Consider the following 25,710-nt stretch of genomic DNA (forward strand, 5'->3'; position numbering starts at 1 on the left):
GCATTACCAAGCTGTCAAACCTGGTTAAGAAGAAAGCAGGTACTCCACTTCGTTCTACTGCTGCACGAAGTGACTTGATTATAGAACTTGACCAAAGATCAACTGTTACATGAAAAGTTTAACCAGCTGTCACTGAGAATAAAGTTTAAAAAACAGTGACATTTAATAACATAAAATAAATCAGGATCAGATAAGAACAGGCACAAAAACACCAAAGCCAGAAGAAGAAGCTCCAGAGGTGGATATAAAGCAAACCGAAAGGATCACAGTTCTTGGAAATGTATGGATTGTTTGTTTTTATTGAGGTCTTTATAAATCAAAGGGAGGGGGGGACAAAAAAAAACTGTACATATGGCTAAACTGAGAAATTAACAAAAAGGCAGGGCGGACTTCTTGGCATTACGTTTGAAAAGTCCCATAGAGAAAATGGAAACCTTTGGGATAAGATTGTGCGCGCTCTTTCAACGAGACATTCACCCCCTAGTGGACACACGGAGCGGTTACACACTGGACAGAATGAACCGCTCTCCTGAAGCAGTGATGGGGCGGGTCGGCCGACGCACGGCGTTCTGTAACACTGGGGCGGGGTCATCGCGTCGCCCCGGCAACAACCGCGAGAGCGTCGCGTCAGCGCTGGTAGTTCGGCTGCATTTTCCCGATCCGTCTGGAGCTGGCCGACTGACGTTCCCCAAACAAACAAATCAATAAATCAAGACATTTGTTCACAATGTTAGCTTTCGTCAAGCTATACAACACTTTTGCTTTTTTTTCTTTTCTCTCGCAATATATCCTGGCTTGACTTGGCACAGGAAATCGTAAACGAGACTATCTTTACCCAAACATTTTTTCATTTCACAGACAAATGTAAACAATTCTTAATTCAGTAACTTCAGTCCAAAACACCCAAATGGAATGCAAAACGGCAGCTCACTGGGTTCCCTTTCCTAAAATGTCACAGTCCCTGAGATCCTTATTCGTAACAAACAAAACCAAACTCCTGAAGGACAAAAGACGAGTGCAGCTGCTGATTGGCTGTTAAATAGTCATCACCGGGTAAAGCCTGCAGGAACGTGCGTACAGCATCAGTGTCCACCTGCAGCTCCGACGACCAAACTCCCAACTTCTGTTTCACAGTCTCAGGTCTTCCTTATACTTCTAGTCTCTTTCTCTCTCTTTCTCTCTCTCTCTCTCTCCATCTCTCAATCCCTCGATGATACTGTAATTGTATTTTGATCGTCACTTGCACATGCTGTGAACCTGTGGTTTAATAATAACAAAGGTGGTTTTAAAGTTAAACAATTCTCTCTTCATCTCTCCCTCTCTTTAAAAGTTCAGTCAGGGTGTGCTCTTGGGATATCAGTGCCCTGGAACTGGCACAGAAGGTCAAGGGTCAGAGGGCTGCTCGTGTACTTGGTCTCTGCGCTGCCTGGTCGGACAGAGCGTGCGTTTGCTACACTAAGAGAGCACTACTGCCCCCTGTGGTGGGTCGGGCGACGGACTGACAGCGTTCAGCGTGCCGTTCTCCTAAATTTCCCGCGGCACAGGGGAGGGCCTGTGTGTTCCTGTCTTTGTGCTGATGAGCTGGAGCCGGAGCCTCCCCTGATCAGAGAGGGGCCTGTGTGGGTTTTGGGCCCCCTGCCCGCCCCACACAGGGGCGCCCACTGTTCACGGGCAGCTGAGGCGGCTAACGGGGCACCGGCGGGATTCTCAGTGCACTTCCTGTTTGGCCGGGAGGAGAAGCGCTCTCTCACCAGCTTCCTGTCTCCGCTCCCGCGCGCGGTACTCTACACAAAGGGGGGGGGGGGGGGTGAAGCACGTCCACCGCGAAGGCCAGCGGGATGACCGCCGCCACGCCACGCTGCCATAGCAACCACCCCCGCTGATTGGCGGCTCTGCTTTGGCTCTAGGTAAAAAAAAAGTTGGCGAAAGGCCCGCCAAGCGTCCTCAGGAATCACAAGCGCGAGGGGGGGGGGAACGTACACAAGCATGAAGGGCCCCCGCTTCATTACCCTTACCCTTGAAAGTCTCAGGACACCGTTCAGTTTTCAAACATTTCGTTTACTTGCTTTTTTTGGCATGACGTTTTTTTTCATTACGTTTCATTTTTCACAATAAGACTGAAATACAGCGGGGTTCAGTTTCAGAAGCGCCTCACAGCGGAATCTCGAGTGTAAACTTATCTCCTAACGCAGAGATCTCTGAGCCCTAACGGAGCGCACGTTGTTCCTGTTGGACTCTGTCGATAGAGTTTCTCGCTGCTGCTCGTCTGTCGGACCGAGGAGTCCTGACGAGGTCACGTGGTACGTGACACGCTTGGACAAGCAGCACCAGCACGCATTTAAGGCCACAGTTTAGGGTCATGAGCTACAGTCAAGCTTTGATCTTTTATTGTTTTATTTTTTTCATTGCGATCAAAACCTAAATTGTGTTTCTTCTTTTTTAAATTACAAAAATATCTCAGTTTTTTGAACGTACAATTATATATATTCTGTATTCCTCTTCACAGAAACGGAAGGGTATGACAGACACTTACCACCCCCCCCCCCTCCCCAATCTCTGACACAGCGGAAACGACTTTAGGCGACGCATGCAAAAAAAAAAAAAAATCACCCAAAAAAACCTCTAACAAAGACCACCTTCATCCCCAAACTGCCGCCACTGAAATGAAAGCCGTCGACTGTCCCCTCACAGGGAGGGACGGGGTGGTATTGCATAGATAAAAACATGTAGCTGTCGACTGCAGTCACAGTATTTTCTGGGGGGTCTGGGGGGTCTGGGGGGGGTCGGGGGGGGGGGGTGGGTTGGGGAAAGTCTCGAGTGGTCAGACGGTATAAGAAACGCTCTTTAGAAACGGGGCAGGCTGTAATGAGTATAAAAAAGATCGTCTGTAGCTGAGGTTTGGGAAGTCTCTCTGGCTCCAGTCCCGAGGGGAGGGGGGGGCCCGCCCGGGTCACAGTGCATCGGCAGGCCCCGCCCCCTCCGCATCGCAGGCTCCGCCCCCTTCCTCGCTGCGTTAAAGCTCCTCCTTCCGCTTGCCGGCCTTCTCCTGGTCCCGCCCCCTCAGGCTGCGCATGAAGCCGATAAACCCCGCCTCCTGGCGATGGGAAGGAAACGTCAATCATTACATGACAATCAACCTGTCAATCAAGATTAGGTGGACGTGCCGCACTTTTTACTGCAGATTCAGCTTGGCAACTTGTGGGGGTCACCAAAACTCACTCGCCAAATGGGAGTTTATGAAGGGGGGGGAAAAAAAAGAGAAAAATATTCTTGCTTTTAATCATGGGTCAAAGTTTCAGGACAATCGTCGGTTGAGTTTGGGCCGGAGTTCACTTCTCGCCAAGGCACCCTGGTACAGCGGCTGGCACCTGCCCTGGCGCGGGGTACAGCGGCTGGCACCTGCCCTGGCGTGGGGTACAGCGGCTGGCACCTGCCCTGGTGTGGGGTACAGCGGCTGGCACCTGCCCTGGTGTGGGGTACAGCGGCTGGCACCTGCCCTGGCGTGGGGCACAGAGGCTGGCACCTGCCCTGGCGTGGGGCACAGAGGCTGGCACCTGCCCTGGTGTGGGGCACAGCGGCTGGCACCTGCCCTGGCGCGGGGCACAGAGGCTGGCACCTGCCCTGGCGTGGGGCACAGAGGCTGGCACCTGCCCTGGCGTGGGGCACAGCGGCTGGCACCTGCCCTGGCGTGGGGCACAGCGGCTGGCACCTGCCCTGGCGCGGGGCACAGAGGCTGGCACCTGCCCTGGCGCGGGGTACAGCGGCGGCCAGACTCTGCCCGCTCGGCTCGGCTCGTTTCCGCGGAGACTCCTCGCGGTGGGAGGGGAAATGGCCGACGCGTGTGACTGTGCCGCCGGGGCCCGATCTCGCCGTCCGCTCCGCGGGAAACTGCCCCCCCCGGAGAGCGCCTCAGGAGCGGGAAAGTTGGGAAGTGTGACAGACGTGGTGAGAGCTTCGCGCTCCGCGTATTAATAACGGAAGGGGGGAGTCTTTCAGCCGCACACGGAGACGAGCGGAAGGCCATTACCGCGCGCGTCTCCGGCGTTCGCGGCTCACGCAGGTGAACTTAAACCTGAGTGCTCAAAGTTGAGTGACTGTCAGGTCTGGAGTGTGCGTAGAGCTTCCAGGTCAGTAGCGCTGAGAGCACCTGAGCTCTGCCCCCCCCCCTTTCCCCACTACCTGCTTCTCTCACTCTCAGAGACCGGAGGGGATGCTGGGTATTTAATTTTTTAACAAGACCCTCTTCAGTTCAGTGAACAATACTCGGCTACCAGCCACTGAAAGCTCCTGCAGTTCAGCCCAGTTCCACAAACACCCTGTGTGACTGCCCACAAACACGTCCACTAAATAAATACCAGAATAAATAAATAAATAATACCAGAATAAATGAATCACTTCATGGTTTGGTGACACAGTTTCCTGGTAGAGCACTCAGTAGCCGTGCTGCATGTTAAGGCCGACCTGAATTAGCTTGAAAGGGTACTTGAGTGTGTCCCACTTACCCCCCCCCACACCCCCACCCCGAGGCCACTTACCCCTCTCTCTCCGTTGTACTTCTCTGCAAACTTGCCGTAGTTGTAGTAGTTGAAGGTGGGGTAGCCCTCCACCCCCTCCTGCTTGCACAGGTCGTGGTTCTGGCCTCTGGTGCAGTCCACGGCGGCGTACGCGATCTGGAAGCACACCACCGCTAACCGTTAACTCTGGGCAACTGCTTTTTGTGAAGCTGTTTATCCCTTCCCCTCCCTCGTTCTTGCAAGCTTTCAGGCAACCATGTGACTTGCCTGATGGGCGCGGAGTGGAGAGCGGACGAACGCAACCTCCCCGCAGCACCTTAAACCTCAAGGTGCTCCTCCAAGTGACCGAAACCCAGGGAAAGGGCTTGGTTGGACGCACCAGGCACGAGGACTTTTAATAAATCAGTATTAGACTCGTGTACTTGTCCCCCCCACCCTGTCCCTGGGGTCGGCTTTCTAATACTTCAAATAAATTCGCTTAAAATTAATGTCAAGCACTTAAAAAAAGACAGGTCCAAGCGAGTGAGGATAGCCATCGCTCTGCTCTTTAGAGTTGGCGGTTTTAATTAACATTTCCCCAGAAGGGCCCTGCGTGTCGATTATTTTCTAAACTGAGGTGTTCCTCGAGAAGCCTTCCCGCTGAGACGGGACTCTGCTTGCGAATCACGGCCTTCCTCGCTTATCTCCAGGGCTCCCGTTAAGGGGCAATAAGACTCACGTGATGGCTGCCGATAGAGCCTGTACTACAACTCCCATGAGGCCGTGCTGATTAGACCAAGCCACACTCAGAACTGTGTTTTGTTGCGAGTTGCGTGGTGCATACTGAAATGATGTCGTAACGAGATTTATCCAGTTTGTTTACGCCCGCTTCACACATTGTCACGTGAATATGAAAATGGCATGTATGTCATTATTAATTTGTAGTTATATTGGCTCAATAGCCAAGTCCGCACCCAATTAATCTTGTTCCTTCAAATCTTTTTCCCTCTTCCCCTCGGTAAACAATAGAAACTTGCAAAGACTCGCTGCTCGGTTGTTGTTGGCAACGAGAGTGCCCGTTGTTCAACGCTGAACTTTCCGCGTTCCCAAATTCCGTAACGTGCTCTAATCAAAGCTCGGCCGTTCGGGAGAGGGAGGGAAAAAACGAAGGCTTTGCAGAGCATCGACAAAACAGATTTACGTTTCCCCCGTTTTAGCTAAACAGTTAAGCAATAAACGCTCAAATGAGCCATACAGACTAAAAAATTACACCTGTAAATCAGCCTGTCAGCTCACTAAAGGCCTTGGATATGTTTTAGTTTAGCGTGCCGGGTGTCACAGGACACCAAAGTGGAGCTCGTTTACCGACGCTGAGTGACAGATTTCCATCGCGAGCGGGACACGTTATTTAAACAGTTACTGCTGAGGATAAACGCATCTGATGGGCTGCTCTCCCAGCGAGGAGAGCCCATTTTATGTCAAATATAAAACAGACCTTTTTTTTCTGAAATGACAACGCAGCTGTTCCCAATGAATCAACACGCACACGCACACAGAAAAACAAGCAAGCTGAAGGGCCTCGCTGATGTAGACACATACGGAGTGAAACCAGCTAATGTGTTATATCTCTCAATCCTGCTTACGTGGTGTCTCCAAGAACTCAAGTAGAAAGGCCAACTGAGATGTGGGGGGTGGGGTGGGGTCATGTCATGACTATTTCTCCCACCCCCAGCCACTACCTCAAACTCAGCCAATGAGAGCACAGCCCCTGGAGAGTCGAGGAGCTGCTGTTGTGGTCTGAAGGTGGCAGTACTCAAACGCTGCTCCTGGTGGGGGGGCTCGGGGGGCTCGAGGGGGGGGGGCTCGGGGGGGAGATGAACCCCATGTCACACACGTCACTTGTGCTTTAGCCCCATGTGTGCTGATACAATCTGAAACTTATATATTTGTGGATATCGGGGGGGGGGGGGGGGGGGCAGAGGAGAGGTATGGGGTTTAGAGTGACTGACCTCGGCGGTCGCTTGGGGGGGGGGGGGAGAAGGTGATTGGTGAGGTGATTGGACCCATACAGGACTCGGTCGAAACCCTGGTGCGTACACGGAGCGTTAAATCCTCTGCGCAGTTTTAATATCCGCACAGAACACAACTACACCCACTGCAGTTAATTCATACCAAAAGCACAGGCTCTCTATCACAGGCTAAGCAACCCCGTTTACAGGTTTAGGCAGATAAATTGGTACCGTGAAGTGCAATATTTACCTCCGGTGCTCATTTTCAGATTTGTGAAAGATTAATAATCTCACCCTGTGCTCAGGTGATGAAATGGGCACAATCTATTTCAAAATCCATATTCCATACTCTGACCTCGTTACAATTACAGCAGAGATCTGGGAAGTGAAAAATCACATGCTCGCTTGTGGATATTCAATTCCAATAAGAGGACATTTTTCTCCTTCCCTTGCTGCCAGAGCTGTGTTTATTTGTAGGGCATTAGAGTGAGAAAAGTGTCCTTCTCAGTCAGCAAGCGGGTCCGAGCCGGATCAGGGCCGGTTCTGGCCCAAAGTCAGCGCTGCCCAGATCCGGCCTGCCAGTCGCTGGCTGTCTGGGTTATTCTGTTAAACTCGAGTACACAAACAAGGCAACCACCGCTAGGCTTCGGTTAGGCCGCCGTGGCAACCACCGCTAGGCTTCGGTTAGGCCGCCGTGGCAACCACCGCTAGGCTTCGGTTAGGCCGCCGTGGCAACCTGTGCACAGTCTTCGGTAAGGCTGCCGTGGCAACCTGCGCTAGGCTTCAGCAAGGCTGTGGCGGCTAACAGCCGGCAGATAGGGAAACAGAGCCCTGCCACGGAGCGCAGCCAATCAGAGACCGGGTCCTCCAAGCCTCTGCGCCAGCGGCTACGCTAACGGAGAGCTTTTCGGTGCTAAAAAGCACTTCGGTAGCTGCTACAAATTGGTGGTTTAATGAGTTTCTCCCCTTCACTGTAAAGTGCTTTTTTGGATCAAGGAAGGATAAATAAATGCAATAAATCAGGGCAGCTCAACCCTGTTCCTGGAGATCTACCGTCCTGTTGGTTTTCACTTCAACCCTAATTTAGCACACCGGATTCTTCCAATTAGCAGTTCGAAGAGACTGTTGAATGAGGTGTGGCTTTGTTAGGGGTTGGACTGAAAACCTCCAGATCTCCAGGAACAGGGTTGAGCAGCCCTGATTTACTGCATTTTTCGTATTATTGTGTGTCTGGCCCAATGTGTGTGGGCTTTTCGTGAGGCAGCGCCCCCTGTGGTAGCAGAGATGATTGCGGTGGTGGGATTTGGGGCGGATGAGGAGATACAGGCCGGCTGCTTGTTAGAGGGGGAAGATCTGAGCCCGTCTGATTCCGGAGCTCAAGGGGGGGATGATGGGATATGAGCCTGATTAGGGACGGCTGGCTCTCTGCGCTCTGGTCTGCTCCTGCACCCAAACAAACAAGACCCCCCCCCTGCAAATCCCCCCCCCAAACCCCTTAATCTCTGTGTACCCAGCCTCGCCCAGCCCAGTGTCCCGCTCGGCTCCTTTCCCGCGACACGCATCTCTGAGTCAGAGGCGAGAGACGGTCGGACGCTCGGCCCCCTGTCCTCAAACCGCCCAAATCCCGCCTCTGCCAAACCTTCTAGAATGTTCTTCTTGTTGCCGAGCACTGAAGATCAGGACGGGAAGGCTGAGGGAAGGCTGAGGGAAGGCCAGCTTTCGCATCGTACGCGCGGCCCGCTGATGGGAGGCAGCTGCCATGGGTGTGCCTCGCTTGCTTTACAGGAACCGCTTTTATCACCACGCGGTCGCTTTAGACGTCTTCCACAAAAAGTCTGACACACACGACTTCCAGGAGGTAAAAACGGTATTTTGTAACGACAGGCCAAAGGGATACTGCTGCACAAAGGTGATAAATTCCTCCTTTATGGAGAAAACTCTGACCAACAAATTTACAAATTCCAAACGATGTGAACAAAGATAAATATGTGCCAAAAAAAAAAAAAAAGAAGATTAAGCCAAGATGACGTTACCCAGAATACATCTGAACCATTCGTGGAAAACAATTTAATCATTTCTGTTACAAAAAAGAAAAATGGACAAATTCCAGCAGCAGTGAAAACCCAGAAGAGCCTCGTATAAAGTCAGCTCAGTGCAGAGTTAAATATTTGAAACATCAAGAGACGGGAGAGTAAATATGGCAGGGGAAGGGGGGGGGGGTGTTTGGGGGAGGGGGGGCTCACCTTGCGATCCTCTTTGAAGAGCTCTGCTGCTGTAGTGAAGTGCGGGACAGCGCTCTTGCAGTGGGGGCACCCTGCGTGACGGAGATTTAGAGACACATTAAACCCACACCGGGTCACCTCTGTACACCAAACACGGAGGAGGAGGAGGAGGAGGAGGAGGAGGAGGAGGAGGAGGAGGAGCTCTGTATTAAGGACAGAGAGTTTCTTATGCACACAGAGGTTTAAGCCCCAGTCCACACTGAATATCCATCAGCAGCTGACGGGTTTCATGGTCTTTAGATTTGAATGCATAAGCGATGGATCCATGTTATTAAAAAGTCCCCCCCTCCACACACACGCACACGCACACACACACACACACACACACACACACGCTCAATAACTCTCCCCTTCAGAATTACCCAGCATTAGCCATTGCTCATGGTGTTTTATGGCCCGTAATAAAGCCCACAGATTGGCTTCATAAATGAAACGTCGGAGGTGCTCCGCGGGGGGTCGTCCATAACCCCGTCAGCGGCTCCGCCGTCCCGCGCGGCGGGCGGACCGGGATCAGCGTCCCGCACGGCCCCCTCCTCGGCCCGCTACCCGTCGGCCCGGAGACGGGTCCTGCCCGGCGGCAGCCATCCGCCCTTAACAAGGCCCGTCACCACGTTTCACCTCTCTCTCCCGCCTCCTTTACACCCACCCAGGATGCCCATTTTACACCCGCCCAGGATGCCCATTTTACACCCGCGACCAGTGCCCATTTTACACCCGCGACCAGTGCCCATTTTACACCCGTGACCAGCGCCCATTTTACACCCGCCCAGGATGCCCATTTTACACTCGCCCACGATGCCCATTTTACACTCGCCCACAATGCCCATTTTTACACTTGCCCACGATGCCATTTTACACCCTCGATCAGCGCCCATTTACACCGCGACAGCGCCCATTTTACATTCGTGACCAGTGCCCTTTTAGACCGCCCAGGATGCCCATTTACACTCGCCCACGATGCCCATTTTACACTCGCCCACAATGCCCATTTTACACTCGCCCACGATGCCCATTTTACACCCGCGACCAGCGCCCATTTTACACCCGCGACCAGCGCCCATTTTACACCCGCCCAGGATGCCCATTTTACACCCGCCCAGGATGCCCATTTTACACCCGCGACCAGCGCCCATTTTACACCCGTGACCAGCGCCCATTTTACACCCGCCCAGGATGCCCATTTTACACTCGCCCACGATGCCCATTTTACACTCGCCCACGATGCCCATTTTACACCCGCGACCAGCGCCCATTTTACACCCGTGACCAGCGCCCATTTTACACCCGCCCAGGATGCCCATTTTACACTCGCCCACGATGCCCATTTTACACTCGCCCACAATGCCCATTTTACACTCGCCCACGATGCCCATTTTACACCCGCGATCAGCGCCCATTTTACACCCGCGACCAGCGCCCATTTTACACCCGCGACCAGCGCCCATCTTACACTCGCCCACGATGCCCATTTTACACCCGTGACCAGCACTATCTGCCTGCGATACCATATTTACACGCACAAATCTGAAGTTGCAGGAAAACAAAACACTTTTTATCCCAGGAAAACACCACTTGAGCTGCACAGGTGCAAAAAAAAACAAAACAGATTACAATAATCTGTTTATACCAACTAGCAAAACAACAGCGGGGATGATTTAAAAGTTATTTTAATGTGATTTCTTCTGACTCACTAACTTAAAGCTATGCATATATAGCAGTTATATAACAGCAAGCTCTTCTGCAAGCTTGGTTTTCCATTTCGATGCACTGTAGTAGATGATTTGTAAGTAATTTGGTTTTTGTGGTGCAGAATGACGGGCTTTGGTTAAGTGAGCAGGCCCAGCTCAGCGCTCTGGTCTTAACACCGGCTCTGCAGCCCAGCAAGGCAGAAACATGCCCATCTACCCAGAAAGATATCAAACTATAAAGATCTTACATCGCATTACATCTGTTAAGATCTGCCTCACAACCTGAATTCAGACATTTCACAGACCAGACATACGCTTCAAAGACAACCCATAATTCTGCATCACAAAACCAAGTAACTGAGCTGTACTTCATTTATTTTTATTGACTTGAATTTTATTTATTTTTTATTTAAGGCCCAGTGCAGCGGTGTGCCCCCCTCCCCTTCCCTGCACCAGCCGTCCCGCCTCATTACCCCCCCAGACAAGGTGATGACACACTTCCTGCCTCCCAACACCTCTCTGCTCTTACACTGAAAGGTGCAACGTCCTCAAAACCAGGTGAGCTGGGGGTTCCTCTAATGATCCCCTTAAAAGGGCTGTTGGGGTAGTTTCAACCCCCTCTGTGTAAACCCCCAAACTCTGGGGTGCGCTGTCTGTGTGCTGGCTCAGTCATTTCTAAACTGTAACGGGCTGCTGTCGATTGCTCATATTTGCTGAATGTGAATTATCACAGGCTATAGCATAGAGTGTCCTGCCCTCTAAAGTCACGTCAGAAATACACGCGCACCAGGATGAATGACTATCCCACATTTGAGGATGTGCATATCGACTGGATCAGCTCCAAGGCGACGCACAGCCATAACTCTTCATCATGCCAACTCTTCGCTGCATACTTTAACCTTGTCAACAGGATGCAGGCTCCCCGAGGGGGAACCAGATGTGGGTAGCATCAGTTATTCAAGGGTAGGAGGGAGGATTCCTGCTAGAACAGCACGCTTTCACGGCGAGCAGTGATTGGTGCTCATCACATCTTCGTAACGAGAAGACACGCGCGTACGTGTGCACACCTGTCTGACTGACCTGTATTGCCTAGCAACCAGCTGAAGAGGTTCTGGAGAGTGCAGGAGTTCCACTCCACCGGCTGTATGAGCACCATGTCGTAATGACTGTGTCTCAAAGCGCAGACGCCTGGATCAGTCCAGTGAGCCCCTGCCACTTCTCACCTGACCCAGAACTTTCTGAAGTCTCACCTGCAGGAAACCGGGCCTGAGTCTGGGCACTAACGACCACACACTCCGCTCATGTGGAGTTCAAATCACCTTTCAATGACAGCACGGTTTTTTTTTTCCTCGTTCCCTTTGTTCTTTTAATTGGCTTACCCCCCCCCCGAAACGGCTCTTCCTTTCCTCTTTCACCCATTTTGCATTTTAATTAATCCGATTCACAGGGATCCCAGAAGCGCTCGGGGGGGGGGGGGGGTGAGAAACGAGCGCCTGTGTAATAAACCCGCGGCGGTGCCAGCCGGACCCAGGACAGGGGGCACGGGGCAGGGGGCACGGGGGCACGGGGGCATCGTTATGGCTATCAAACACAAATTAGCTGCGAAAGCAGAGTCTGGGCAGCGGGGGTGGAATGGGCCGTTTTATCGGCGGGTTTATGAGTGCCCCCCCCCGAGTGCGCCCTAATTCTGTGCACCCCGAGTGTGGTTCTGGGTAATTGAGCAGGGATCTTCTTCCCCCCATTATTGCTATTATTTGCTTTAGGTCCAGCTGTGTGTCATTACAGGCGTTACATTACCTGTGTAGGGTCAATGCGCCGTTGCCTCCTCGCCCAGTGCTTGCAACTCCGAAAAAATTCCCGCTGGATTTCCCCCCCCCAGTCGGCCAATGATAAAAACGAGGAGCCCCCTCCCCTAACCACAAATCCAGACGTCCCTGCAGCCCTAAAACTGACCAGGAGCATACAGGTCAGCATTAGCCAGCTTAACACTGGTGACCGTCTAAGCCAGCCTGTGTCTGGTTCCGGGCGGAACCTTTCTGTGGGAGTGTTTGGAGCAGGGGGACAGGTTTTCTGTTACACTCCTGACAGCCCCCATGGCTGGTGGAAGTGTCCGTAACCACTACCTCTGACTGTCCCACAAGGGGGGGGAGGGGGGGAGGGGGGAGAGGGGGTTGTGGGGGACGGGCTGCCGGACCCGGGGTGTACAGTACCACAAGCCTTTCCTTTTACCAACACTGCTAATCGCCTTTAAAACTGACACATTAAATAAGAATCTGACACCTCTTGACGTGTCCTTTCAAGTCATTACGCCCCACCCACCCACCCCACCACCCCAACACCTTTTCCTAAATAATTTACATGCGGATAGAAAACTTTAGGTGTTCTCTGGACTCTGGAATGATACACGTGCATCGCATCGCATCGTTTGCCTCATTGAGCCGAGGACGTCTGTGAAACACGGCGTCCATCTTGTGCCCGATACGCCTATCCCTCTGCCTAAACGGACTTGCCTGGCTGCCTGGCTCTGTGTCCGCAAAGTTATTCACAGCCCTTTGTTTAAGTTACAAACAAGCCTTTAATGCCCAGGCACGGAAATTAGGACTCAGAATTAGTCTGAATTCCCCAGGTGAAACAAAAACAACATTACCATGTTTAAGGTTGTGTACTCAGGCGCTGGAGACGAAAGCTTAGAAAGCCATTTTGTAACAATTAATGTATCGTCTGAGGGTATAAAAGTCTCGGCGTGTTAGAAAATAGTTTGATCACACACTCCCTCTCCTGCTCCCCCCCTCTCCCCCACCCCCCCCCTCCCAGCCTTGCTGTGGATTCAGAGAAGATTACACACCCCTGAGGAAGAGAGGAGTTGGGTTTAGGAATATGACTAAGTTGTTTTCCCTGTTCCTGCACCAAAGGCATTATTTCACAGAGGAATATTTAAGGAACACACAGTTTGACGGATCTTTAAAGGCAGCAGTGTTTTTCTTTTTTTGGTCATACCCAGCTTCCGTAAAAGCCAAAGATGTGTTCTTCTCAAAGGGATGTTTACTGCTGTATGTACCGTTTCGTAAAACCACATTTTCAGAAGCAAAGAAACTAGCAGGAGCCATATGCTCTCCATACAGTTACCACCCCCCCCGAGCTGTTTAAGGTACAGATACTGCAGGGTGGGAAAATGAACTAATTATTATTATTATTATTATTATAATATAACGAGGCACTCACAGGGGGCGTAGAACATGACGAGTGCGTGCTTCTTCTTCTTTAGTGCCTCTCTGAAGTCCTCCGCTCCCAGGTGGCTGACGCTGGAGGGCGTGTCTTCCCATGACTGCTCTGGGGGAGGAGGGGCCTGTGGGCTGGGGAGGAGCAAGTGAGACAGAGTCATGATTTAACAGGAAGAATAACTGTTTAACCGAGTTCTGATTTACCAGCAATAGCTGTGTGCCATGGAGTTATGATTTAACAGGAAGAATAATTGTTCCACAGAGTCATGATTTAACTGGAAGAATAACTGTGTGGCACAGAGTTATGATTTAACAGGAAGAACAACTGAGAGTTCGCACCATGTTTTAAAAAATTTGGCATCTCCAAATCTACCCGAATTTGAAATGTCCAACTTGCGTGCTCATATACGCCCCCTGCTGCCCGCTCTGGAGAATGAAACTACTCGCGGTTCGCCTCTGAAACACACGGTGCCAGACAACTGCTTCTTTTCACATCGCAGCCACAAACCATGCACGCGCAGAGTGGGGGTGGAGGAGACCCAATCATACACGTGTGCAGAGGGGGGGTGGAGGAAACCCAATCATACACGTGTGCAGAGTGGGGATGGAGGAGACCCAATCACACACGTGTGGAGAGTGGGGGTGGAGGAGACCCAATCATACGCGTGTGCAGAGGGGGGGGCGGAGGAGACCCAATCATACACGTGTGCAGAGTAGGGGTGAAGGAGACCCAATCATACACGTGTGTAGAGAGTGAGCCACTGTGCCCAGATGGCCAGCAGGGGTCGCTCAAACAATAGACACTGTTATCTGCACCAGCCGAACCCCTCTGATATATATCCCTTTGGCAATGTGAAGCCAAAAGTGCGCCACCCCTGTGGGGGCTGCCAATCACAGTCATCGCTGGCACAGGCCCGATTCGATCCAACACCAAGGTGCTCACTCATGCCCTGCAAGTGGAGCTTTTACAGAGTGAGCTGCCCAGCTGCCCTCCATTCTGCACTGTTTAATTGAGGGAGACAGAGGGCAGGCGGCATTCTGGGTAGAGGGCAGGAGGCATTATGGGTAGATGGCAGGGGGCATTCTGGGTCGAGAACATGAGGCATTCTGGGTAGAGAGCAGAGGGCATTCTGGGTAGAGGGCAAGGGGCACTCTGGAAAACACTGTGTAAAGAAACAGGACAGAAGCTCAGCTGTGACAGCAGATTTTTCAGTTTTCCCAACAAAGAAGAGTAAATCTAACAATAAATACAAACTATATTTATTAAAGACAACGACATGGTCAGATTATGTTCTCCGTGTGCGATGCCAGCAGATGGTCGGTGGCATTAATCCTTCTGCGTGTATAAAGGAATTTAATCAGAGAAAGGGGAGCACCCCCCCCCCGCCCCCCATAGACAGTCCGTCAGTGTGATTCCAGCTCACGGAGTTAGAGGGGGAGACGCTGTGACGCTGTGCCAGCGTTGCCGTGACGATGAGCCGGCGGTGCGGTGTGATTCGGGCCGGCCGGCCGGGCCGCGGTTCAGACTGAATTCCGCGCGCGAGCGCGGCGTGTCGACCCGCTCGCTCAGCCGCGACGTTACCGCCGTCTCCGGGGTTAATCACGGGCCGCGCGGGTCACCCGGGGGTCGAGGCGCTTCGCAAGGTCACCCCCCCCCCCCCCCCCCCGGGAGGCTGGAGAGGAACGGGGCGGGGGAGTCAGGGAGGGGGGGGCGGGGATGACCTCTGCTAAGCAGGTCAGACACACTGGACTCAACTGGCTGATAGAAACAGAAATAAGTTTGCTCTGTGCATCAGTGGACTGCAGAGAGGAGCAGTGTGGGGGGGGGGGGGGGGATTGGGTAGTGAGGGGGGGGGGGATTGGGTAGTGAGGGGGGGCTTGGGGGATTTCGTAGTGCACAGCCCTGACAGAGACCTCTGTGCTTCACAGACCTGTGGAAGCGCTGGCTATAAAAGCACCTGCTGTTAGTGCTCAGAGGGGGGGGGGGGATGAACTGAGCCAGGGCTGGGGAAGAGAGGGGGGTGGCAGCTAAGGCCAGGGAGGGGGAGGGGGGCTGGGGGGGACAGTGCTAAATGGATGTTTTGGTCCAGATGAATCCCTGCATTTGTAGAACGGGGGAGAAAAACTCCAGCGCTTTAGGCTGGGCCATTAATATTAACGCACTGCAAAATGGTACTTACACAAAATGGTGCTTGTACAGGGGTCTCTCTCCATAAAAAGAGCCCCCCCCCCCATACCCCAACCCCCACCATCATTCTCAAACATCACAAGAGATGTTTTTAATGCATCTGAAAAAAGCGGCACTGAAACACTTAGGAGAGAGGTCGCCGGAACCTTCCGTGGCTGTTCAATATTCATGAGCTGATGGAGTCTCTGGGAAAGACTGCTCCCGTCCAGTCCATATCCCAGAGTGCAGAGGGGAGGAAGAGGACGAAGAGGAGATCCATCAAAGCCTCACCCACCTGCGACCTCAACTGTCGTCCTGTCCATTTAGGGCCTCTCGCACTCTGATTCGCTATCGCAGGGAGAGAGGCGGGGCCTCCCCTCAGTCAGCTAAATCGCAGCGGTTTCAACCTTTTCTGATCCCTGCCCAGCAGACTGCAGCCACAGACTGGGGGGGTCGGGGCTGGGGGGTTCAGATCGCGATCTACTGGACAGGGGTCACCCGGATCAGAAAAAGGTTGTGAACCCCAGATTTATCTGAATACCGATCCCGACCCAGGAGCTGAACCCCACCCCATCACCAGCAGACCGTGTGACTGACAGCTGGCAGACACAGCCGCTGACTGAAGGAGGCTTGGGGGTGGCAGTGAAGGATCTTACTTGTGCAGCCACTCGATGATCTTGTCCTTGCTGCGCAGGTGGGGCAGTGTGTACTTGTCCTCGCCCTTCTCAAAGTACTTCACCGTGGGGAAGCCCGATATCCTGTAGCGCTCCCCCACGGACTTGTGGATGGTGGTGTCCATGGCGGCCAGCACCCCTGGGCTCTGGGGCGGGGGGAACAACCGCGGAGAAAGGGGGGGGGGGGGGGGGAGACAAAACAAAATGAGACGCCGCCTTCCTCCTGGGCTCTGCAGTCACACCTTTTCCAGTTTTCCCGCCTTTTTTCTCCTGCCCCTCAGCCCAGCGACGAGGGAGCTGGGCCGCTGTGCCGCGATCGAGGTGTTGCCAGGACACCATTTTAACTAAAGAACCTGACCTGAAGTGGTTCTGCAGAAACCCAGCTCCACAAATGCACAGGGGGTAAAATAACTCTGCAAGTCAGCCTGGTTTAAAAGCAGTGCCACACAAATGCAATAAAAAATAAACAAACAAAATGCAAGACAGATTTTTTTCATTATTTTCAATAATAGGGAACCTCGTGGTCCTATTGTTCCATTGTAATGCACTGGCTGGAAGGCTCATCCTTCATTACGCGGATGGAGGATGGATGTGTTTCTCCGAGGGCATGATGGGAAATTAAGTCCAGGCCTGGTGGTTTTGGAGTTCACGTGAGGAACTCCGTACATCTCCCGCCGAGAGACCTGGGGTGAAACATTTAGCCTCACGCCGTCCCGGCGAGCTGAACCCCGAAGGGGCGAGGGCCGAGGGTAAGGAATCGGCTGCCCTCGAACGCCTCTCTCGCCGTCGCCAACAGCTTTACTGGCCAAAAATATCGCTGCAGCCGCCTTAATGCTGCAGAAAACGGCACTTTTCCGGCTGTTCTCCGGGGCATTCCGTTTGGAAAGGCCGAGCGCAGGGCGACCGAGCCGCCTGGTTATGCAGTGATGTACGCGTTTAATAACGCTGATTTTTAACGCTTGCTTCGTGCGCTTGGGGGAGCGGAGAGTGAGAAAGAGCCCCATAAACCCTCCGAGCCTGGTGTGCGCGATGAAAAATAAATGACCTCACGCTTCTCTGGGGATGGGGAGGGGGGGGGGACTTTAAAAAATAAAAAATAAAAATGGATCCATATTAGACAACGCAAGAGCATTCCGCAGAAATACAGCGCTGGGCTGGGCGCCACGACGACGGGCCCAAGATCCTGGCTTCTGGGACAAAGAAACGATGAGATAATGGCAGCCGTGGCGGAGCTGGGCTGGTTTTTGTTTTTTTCCGGGCCTGTTCCCGGCTGAGGAGTGCCAGCTCTGCCTCGACCCGGACCCGCCCGGCCCGGCCAGACGGGAGGGACCGCACTCCAGTTCAGCGCGGGTTCTAAACTCTCCGGGACCTCGTGCTTTTTTGGGTTTTTTGTTTTTTTCAGACTCACGTCTTTGTCCCTGTTGAGGATCTCTGCGGCCTCGTCGTACTCCGGCTTCATCTTCTTACAGTGACCGCACCCTGCAAGGGGGACAGGAAGAGGGGGCGTGAGCGGGTGTTGCCAACGGCGACGATGATCGCAACGCGCTAGATGGAGGGGGGGGGGGGGGGGGGGTTAGATTCAGTGATCAATGATGCATCAGTAGATTTAGAGAAAGACACAGAAATACACAGAACATTTTGCCCTGAATTCATGTTTCTCTCCGAACGAAACAAGCAGAGCAAGTGCAGAGTCCCTGTTAGTTAAGGTTCAGTGCACACTGGAGCAGGCCAGCCTGGCTGTGGCTGTGTAACCCAACACCCCCGGCTCCGGCGACGCCCTGTTCACACACCAATCACAATCAGAGGATGACACGAGAGCGCAGAGTTACACGCTGCACCGCTCAGCTCCTGTCCAATCAGCCCGTTCCGTTCGCTCATTATCAGCGCTAACCATCTTAATGCAGGAGGGGGCCGCGTTCCTAAAGCCTGACACCCAAGGCCGGAGGTGGGACATGAGGGGGGGGGGGCCAGCTGCAGCTCGGGGGTCCAGTGGAGGGGGGACGAGGGGTGGGGGGGGGTTCAGGTCTCTGTTTTCTTTGTTGTGGGCGGAGCCAGGGACACTGACTCCTGGGGGGGGCGGAGGAAGTGAATCTCGGGAGCGTTGGAGGCTGCCACGCGGCCCGATGACATCACACAGCTCTGTTAGAACCCAAAACGAATCACGGCACGCGGCCCGATGACATCACACAGCTCTGTTTGAGCCCAGAGCGAATCGTGCCACGTGGCTCGATGACATTGCGCATCGCTGTTAGAACAGAGAACGAACTGCACCCGACACACAAAAAAACACTTCCCATTACATCAGTTTACCAAATGAGATCGGCCTGGAGTGTGAACCGTGAAGTGTGTTGTGTAGCTGCTGCGTGAGCAGTGCGCCGACTCGCGGGGGGTGGGGGGCCTGGGGGGGGGGCTGGGGGGGGCGGAAAGATGTCTGGCAAATTTCATCCAGATCAATCCCGCATTCTCCTCTCAGTTAGGATCATAATTAGCAGGGGTGATTACTGTGGGTCTGTGAATAGAAGCCCATTAGAGGCGTTCAGCGCCTGCCGCGGAACGTTCCAGAAACGTGCTCGGGCCGCCGAGTGCCCTCGCTCCCGCTTCCTGTTTACTCGCACGCGCTGATCACCGTGGCGACGGACGCCTTCCTGAAAACGCGCGTTCGTCCCGGGCCTGCCCTGCACCCCCCGCGCACCCCGTGCGCCTGTAGCGCCCTCCGTTTACACAGCTGGGCTAGAGAGCCCCTCTGGGTCCTAATGAACAACAAAATAAATAAATAATAAAAAATGAAAGGAGCGTGAGAGCGCTCGGCGAGGATGCCGTCATCTTCATCACATCTTCATCACACGTTAAGAGCGCTGATTGGGACCAGATTTGGGCTTATCCCCCCCCCCCTCCCCCCGTCCCGCTTACGTTATTCGTCTGAGCCCAGGCCAGGCTTGGAGCGGGCCAGCGGGAAAGCCTCCGAGGGAAATCACGGGGGAAATCACGGGGGAAACGACGTTCCGAAGAATCAGCGAACGCCTGGTGGACGGTGGGACGCTCAGGGTTCGAATCGGGGGCACAGAAGGCCCAGAGGAACGGGCATTTCCACCGCAGGGGCACGCTGTTCGTGCGCACAGACCCAACTTATGCAGTTTTATTTTTAGTATGTTTTTTTAAATAAGCATTTTGGAGAGTGTTGCCCATTTGTCACTTTCAGATGAAAACAATTGTGGCCCAAAAAAAAAAACAGCAGCAAAAAAAAAAAAAAAAAAAAGATATTTGCATTTGAAACAATGACCCTACAGCCATTTCCCATGCTTCAGCTGGACCATAAGCCCGCAGTAGAAATACACTGAAATATTAAAGAGAAATATCAGTGTGCTAGCAGTTCTCAATTGCTTTTCCAACCACATTCTCTCGTTTTAGTATGCATCAAGAAGTGTGCTTTCTGTTTCTTTTACAGGGTTGAATTTCTCAACTATAAACCGTATAAAATTGTGTTTTTCCCCATTGTCGAAAAAACTAGATTACAAAGAGAAAAAGAAAATGACAATAAATGTTTCAAAATCACTGTTTCACCCAGGATATTTCCACCGGGAGAGCAATCCAGCGCAGAATTACTTAAGACAGTTATTTGCACCAAATCAGGTTTTATTGCTTCGCGAAAATGGCTTTAGATAAGAGGAGTTGTCGTCTGCGAGGGAACTTTGGCAAAGAGAAGTGAACGCAGCCGTTCGCTCTTAAAGGAAACCGACAGAAAAGAGTCACACGGGTTCTATTTTTACCCCACCGCATCGTCTCCTTTCTGCTTACACAATCAGCTCCGTTAATTACGTTTTTCAGCTTGTGGGGGTGGGGGGGGGGGGGGGTGGTGTATGTTGGGGGGGGGGGGGCTCATAACGGACTCCTGGCGGTAGGGGGAGAACAAAGGGTCACCTCGACACCTGGAGCAACGGATCTCTTTAACGGGGGAAACAACGAGCTCGGCCAGGGTCCAAACCCAAACAAAACCTCGCCCCCCCCTCCCCCCCAGGGGAGGAGCCGAGAGGGCAGCTGGGGTTCTGTGACCCCAGGACTGCTGGAGTTGAGAAGTCATGTTCAGCAGAGAGCAGGCTAGGTTGCGCTCAGCAGAGAGCAGGCTAGGTTGCGCTCAGCTCAGAGCAGGCTAGGTTGCGCTCAGCTCAGAGCAGGCTAGGTTGCGCTCAGCTCAGAGCAGGCTAGGTTGCGCTCAGCAGAGAGCAGGCTAGGTTGCGCTCAGCTCAGAGCAGGCTAGGTTGCGCTCAGCTCAGAGCAGGCTAGGTTGCGCTCAGCTCAGAGCAGGCTAGGTTGTGCTCAGCAGAGAGCAGGCTAGGTTGCGCTCAGGTCAGAGCAGGCTAGGTTGCGCTCAGGTCAGAGCAGGCTAGGTTGCGCTCAGGTCAGAGCAGGCTAGGTTGCGCTCAGGTCAGAGCAGGCTAGGTTGCGCTCAGGTCAGAGCAGGCTAGGTTGCGCTCAGCTCAGAGCAGGCTAGGTTGCGCTCAGCTCAGAGCAGGCTAGGTTGCGCTCGGCTCAGAGCAGGCTAGGTTGCGCTCGGCTCAGAGCAGGCTAGGTTGCGCTCAGGTCAGAGCAGACTAGGTTGCGCTCAGCAGAGAGCAGGCTAGGTTGCGCTCAGCTCAGAGCAGACTAGGTTGCGCTCAGCAGAGAGCAGGCTAGGTTGCGCTCAGCAGAGAGCAGGCTAGGTTGCGCTCAGCAGAGAGCAGGCTAGGTTGCGCTCAGCAGAGAGCAGGCTAGGTTGCGCTCAGCAGAGAGCAGGCTAGGTTGCGCTCAGCAGAGAGCAGGCTAGGTTGCGCTCAGCTCAGAGCAGGCTAGGTTGCGCTCAGCAGAGAGCAGGCTAGGTTGCGCTCAGCAGAGAGCAGGCTAGGTTGCACTCAGCTCAGAGCAGGCTAGGTTGCGCTCAGCAGAGAGCAGGCTAGGTTGCGCTCAGCTCAGGGCATGCTAGGTTGCGCGGCCACCATCATCGCACCACCCAGACTGACCTTCTCGCGTCCACTCAGAACGCAGCAGTGAGCTCAGAGTAACAGTTCGGTCAGACATTTTGTCGCGACAGATATCCCCTACTTTAACACCCCACACTGAGAATAGAAGCACTTCCGATCCCACCGTAATTAACTTTCTCACTCGCGGGTACCACTTAAGGAAAACAAAGTTCAGTAAAGGAGGCTATATAAAGAGGCAGCCTGCAGTAAAAGAGTTCATACTTAGCAAAAGCATTTAAAAAAAAGTCTGGTTTTTTTGTTGAAGATAATTGGAGTCTCAGTCGATGCCACAGCAGGTGCTCAGTGTTTGGGTAAAGGTGAGGCTGTCATACAGGTAGAATAGAGCATAAGGTATATATAGCTACTCAACAAAGGAAACGGCAGAACTCCTTAAGTCTCAAAATGGCCCTAAATTGCCAATTTTCCCATTTCTGCAGAGAGACAAATTACATCAGAGGCCTGTGATCTTGCCCCCCCAGTGCAGTGCATGGGGGGGGGGGGGGGTAATCGGCTTGAAACGCCTTGTTGGCCCCCATCAGGTGGGCTGTGCTGTGGGCCCCCAGCCCAATAGAAGGCCGGGGGGGGGGGGGGGGGGTTGTGTGGACTGATCCGGAGGTGGGGGGGGGGGGGATAGGGGCGGGGGAGGGAGGTCCCGTCTCTCCCACTTCCTGTTTGGGTACAGGAAGCTCCCGGGCGGAGGGCGGGGTCCGGACCCTGTGAGGGCCGGCGGGCCCTGCGGACCCCCTGCGCGGGCATTGTGCCGGACGCCCTTTGTTGCCGCCCGGCGAGGAGAAAGGACCCCGCAGGTGCTGGCGCGGGTCCAGGCGGCAGGAGACGAGGGCACAATGGCGCTCGCGGAAGAGAAAGAGAAAGAAAAAGGGGGGCGTAAACAAGGGGGAGGCTTCACAGGCGAAGAGCCGCTTTTGTTAAAAAAAACCACACACCCAGCCAGCGGAGGTCTAATGGAGAGCAGAGGTGCATTCTGGGCTCTGAAAGGGGCTTTAATCTACTCCTGAATTCCCTTGATTAACCTGCTCAGGGCTTCATGCCGTAATGAGGACCCCCAATTTCCACCAGATCCTTCAGTTTCTCCCCCAGAGCCCCCCCCCCCCCCCGGCTGCCGGGATGATCACATCTCCACAAGCACATCATGCAGATGAAGCGCTCATCTGAAGAGTTTAACCGTGACTGTGGGGGTTAGTGCAGGAACACCAGCGCACACAGCCACACGAACTGGCCCTTCAGCCCATCCGGGCGCAACATTTACCTACGAAAACAGAGACTATCCAACACTGCGGCAGGCCTGGAGCTTGAGTACCAGGAAGGTAATGGCCTCTATATGACCTGGTGAAAGCTGTCACACCTTTCTGGCAGGCATGTGTGTTTGTGATATTCTGAAGTGTGTAGTGGTGACTCCAGGGGTCTGAGTTGCGGTTAGGGTTGTTTGTACATGGAGAGAGGAACTCACAGGCAGTGTATGTGCAGACAGGAACTCACAGGCAGTGTATGTGTGTATGTGCAGACAGGAACTCACAGGCAGTGTATGTGTGTATGTGCAGACAGGAACTCACAGGCAGTGTATGTGCAGACAGGAACTCACAGGCAGTGTATGTGTGTATGTGCAGACAGGAACTCACAGGCAGTGTATGTGTGTATGTGCAGACAGGAACTCACAGGCAGTGTATGTGTGTATGTGGAGACAGGAACTCACAGGGAGTGTATGTGTGTATGTGCAGACAGGAACTCACAGGCAGTGTATGTGTGTATGTGCAGACAGGAACTCACAGGGAGCGTAGAACATGACCAGGGCGGACGGGTGCTCCTCCAGGAAACGGTCGAAGCTGTCGTCCGTCAGGTGGAAGACGGCGGAGTCCGTCTCGGACCACGGCACCTCCGGGGCTTTCTGCTGGGGGGGTTGAGGGCTGGGGGGGGGGGGAGAGAAGAGGAGAGAGAAGGAGAGAGCGAGGGATCAGGAGAGTGGGGCACAAATACAGCGAGAGAGTAGAGTTAGAGGAGAGAGAGGTAGCAAGAGAAATATAATGAGAGAAGAGCCCGGGGTAGAGGGGAAGAGAGAGCGAGAGATTGAGAGGTATCGAGAAAACGAAAGAGAGAGGAGAGGCAGAGAGATTCAGAAAACACACACACACACACACACACACACACAGGCAGCCAGCAGAAGGGCCCCAAAAGCTGGGTGCTGTCGCTCACATCTGCATGCCGCTGTGACCCCGCCTGTATGACTCTACTTCCTGCGCCGCGGCCAAGTCCGAGCCGAGCCGCCACTCACCCCTCCGCCCGTCACCCCGCCCCCCAGCATCGCCCACCCGTCCACCCGTCCGTTCACCGCCCTGTCCCCCCCTCCCCCTGCCCCCCTGCCCGCCCGCCCGCTCACCCGCCCCCCCACATCGCTCACACGTCTCATAGCTCTTGGGCCGAACGCCAGCGTTTCAGCCGAATCCGCGGTGATGGTGCGACGCATCGCGGCGGTAATCATCGAACGCAATAACGGTCGCGGCCGCCATATGGTGCCTTACCTTCCCTTCCCTTCCCTTCCCGTCTTTTTTAATCGCAGCTGAAGCGGTTCTGTGAGCAGCTGAACTGAAACGCTCCCGGAGAGACTCTCAGACTCGCGCTGCAGCGGCGTTTCACACAGGCTGCGAGACGCGCCACCGCAAGTCAGCCGAAGCCGTTTCCAGCTCCCTCAGTCTGAGCTGAGAGAGACTCCAGCCAATAAATACTCCGGTCCACATTTCTCCGTCTCTCTCTCCAGCAAATCCACGGAAGAGACCGTGAAGTGACTCCCACGGGTTAGTCTTCCACAATGCCGATGCACTAGCCGGTGCTAAGACACACAGCTTTGTGGGGGAAAAAACAAAAAGTAATAGAGTGGTTTGCCATTTAAGCAAAGTGAAATCGATTTAATTTCTCACAACGCAACAAAAAAAAGTGAGCTCCTTCTCCACCTAAGCAACCTTATGTGCAGAGCAGGTAGGCACGCTGGGTCTACATTGGCGCCTGGGGCTCTGAGCATTGGGGCCTGCTGAGTTAGGCATTTGGGACATGGTGACGTGGAAGTAGTCAGAAGGGCCCCATGGTCTTTTCACGTGGCCGAGCCTCGGAGGAGGAGGAGAGGGGCTGACCACGGGTTAAGAGCCACTCGCACCTTTCATTGTGCTGGAATGGAGGCATGTGGGTAGGCTTGGGCTGCCATGCTGCTGAGTTGCTTAGTGGAAATGGGGGGGGAGGCTTGACAGCTCGGCCGAACCCCTACCTAGGTGGGCGGGACAGAGGACACATGCGGATCTTTCCGGAACCCGAGCAATCGCTTAATATCCTGTCAAATGGCAGCTTTGTTCGGGCTTCAGTCTGGAGGAGGAGAGTATGGCCTGATTCAACACTGTGTTTCGCAGATTCTCTTAGGAAAAAGTCAACACGGTTGTTTCATCTGCTCTTAATTATAGAGGCGGGGTGATCATTTAAGCCCGCACTCCAACCATCTACGGTACGAGGATACGGACTGAACAGTGTGTGTGTGTGCGTGTGTGCGTGTGTGTATATATGTGCATATGTGTGTGAGAGTGTGTGTGTGTGTGTGCGTGTGCGTGTGCGAGGGAGTGTGTGTGTGTGTGTGTGAGAGAGAGAGTGTGTGTGTGCGTGCATGTGTGTAGTGTGTGTGCGTGTGCGTGTGCGTGTGCGTGTGTGTGTGTGTGTGTGTGAGCGTGTAAGTGTGTGTGTGTGAGAGAGAGAGAGAGAGTGCCCTCAGTGGTAATCTCTGGTAATCTGGTATCTGCAGCAGAGTTGTGAAGCGGGTTTACGGTTAAACTGCCTTTCTGAGCTACAGGTCCTGGGAACACAAACACGGGATTAAGCTCCCGTCCGGAGAAAAGGGAGCTTCCCGGGAACGACCCCCACTTTCCCTTTGATCCTGAGGAGGATGCTAATCTGGGGGGGGGGGGGTAAAGTGGGGGGGGTTCAGGGGGCTTTACTCACTTCTTCATCCAGTCGATGATGTCCTGGGCCGTGGCTCCGTAATTCTCGTAATGGTGCAGGAACTTCCCCTTCCTGTCAGCGGGAGGATATAGAAAAGAGTCAGAATTTATTCACCCGCATTAATGGCCCACTTACAGGAGCAGTGTGTGTGTGTGAGAGTGTGTGTGTGCGTGCGTGCGTGTGTGTGTGTGT

The 25,710-nt window shown here is 53.6% G+C and overlaps 1 protein-coding gene across 1 annotated transcript in view; it reads right to left on the reverse strand.

Annotated features, from left to right (window-relative positions):
• Nucleotides 1-279: 279 nt before the first annotated feature.
• Nucleotides 280-25,710, reverse strand: part of pdia5 (protein disulfide isomerase family A, member 5) — a 64,810-nt gene continuing 39,379 nt past the window's right edge. Inside the window, exons 10-17 of the mRNA XM_064329671.1 lie at nt 25,519-25,590; nt 23,314-23,450; nt 17,943-18,013; nt 16,517-16,680; nt 13,695-13,825; nt 8,746-8,816; nt 4,536-4,670; nt 280-3,094 (exon numbers count right to left, since the gene is read on the reverse strand). Of these exons, the coding sequence (XP_064185741.1) occupies nt 3,014-3,094; nt 4,536-4,670; nt 8,746-8,816; nt 13,695-13,825; nt 16,517-16,680; nt 17,943-18,013; nt 23,314-23,450; nt 25,519-25,590 (862 nt within the window). The 3' untranslated portion in view covers nt 280-3,013. The remainder of the gene's footprint in view (nt 3,095-4,535; nt 4,671-8,745; nt 8,817-13,694; nt 13,826-16,516; nt 16,681-17,942; nt 18,014-23,313; nt 23,451-25,518; nt 25,591-25,710) is intronic.

Source organism: Anguilla rostrata, chromosome 3 (genome assembly GCF_018555375.3).
Source record: "Anguilla rostrata isolate EN2019 chromosome 3, ASM1855537v3, whole genome shotgun sequence".
Lineage (NCBI taxonomy): Eukaryota > Metazoa > Chordata > Actinopteri > Anguilliformes > Anguillidae > Anguilla > Anguilla rostrata.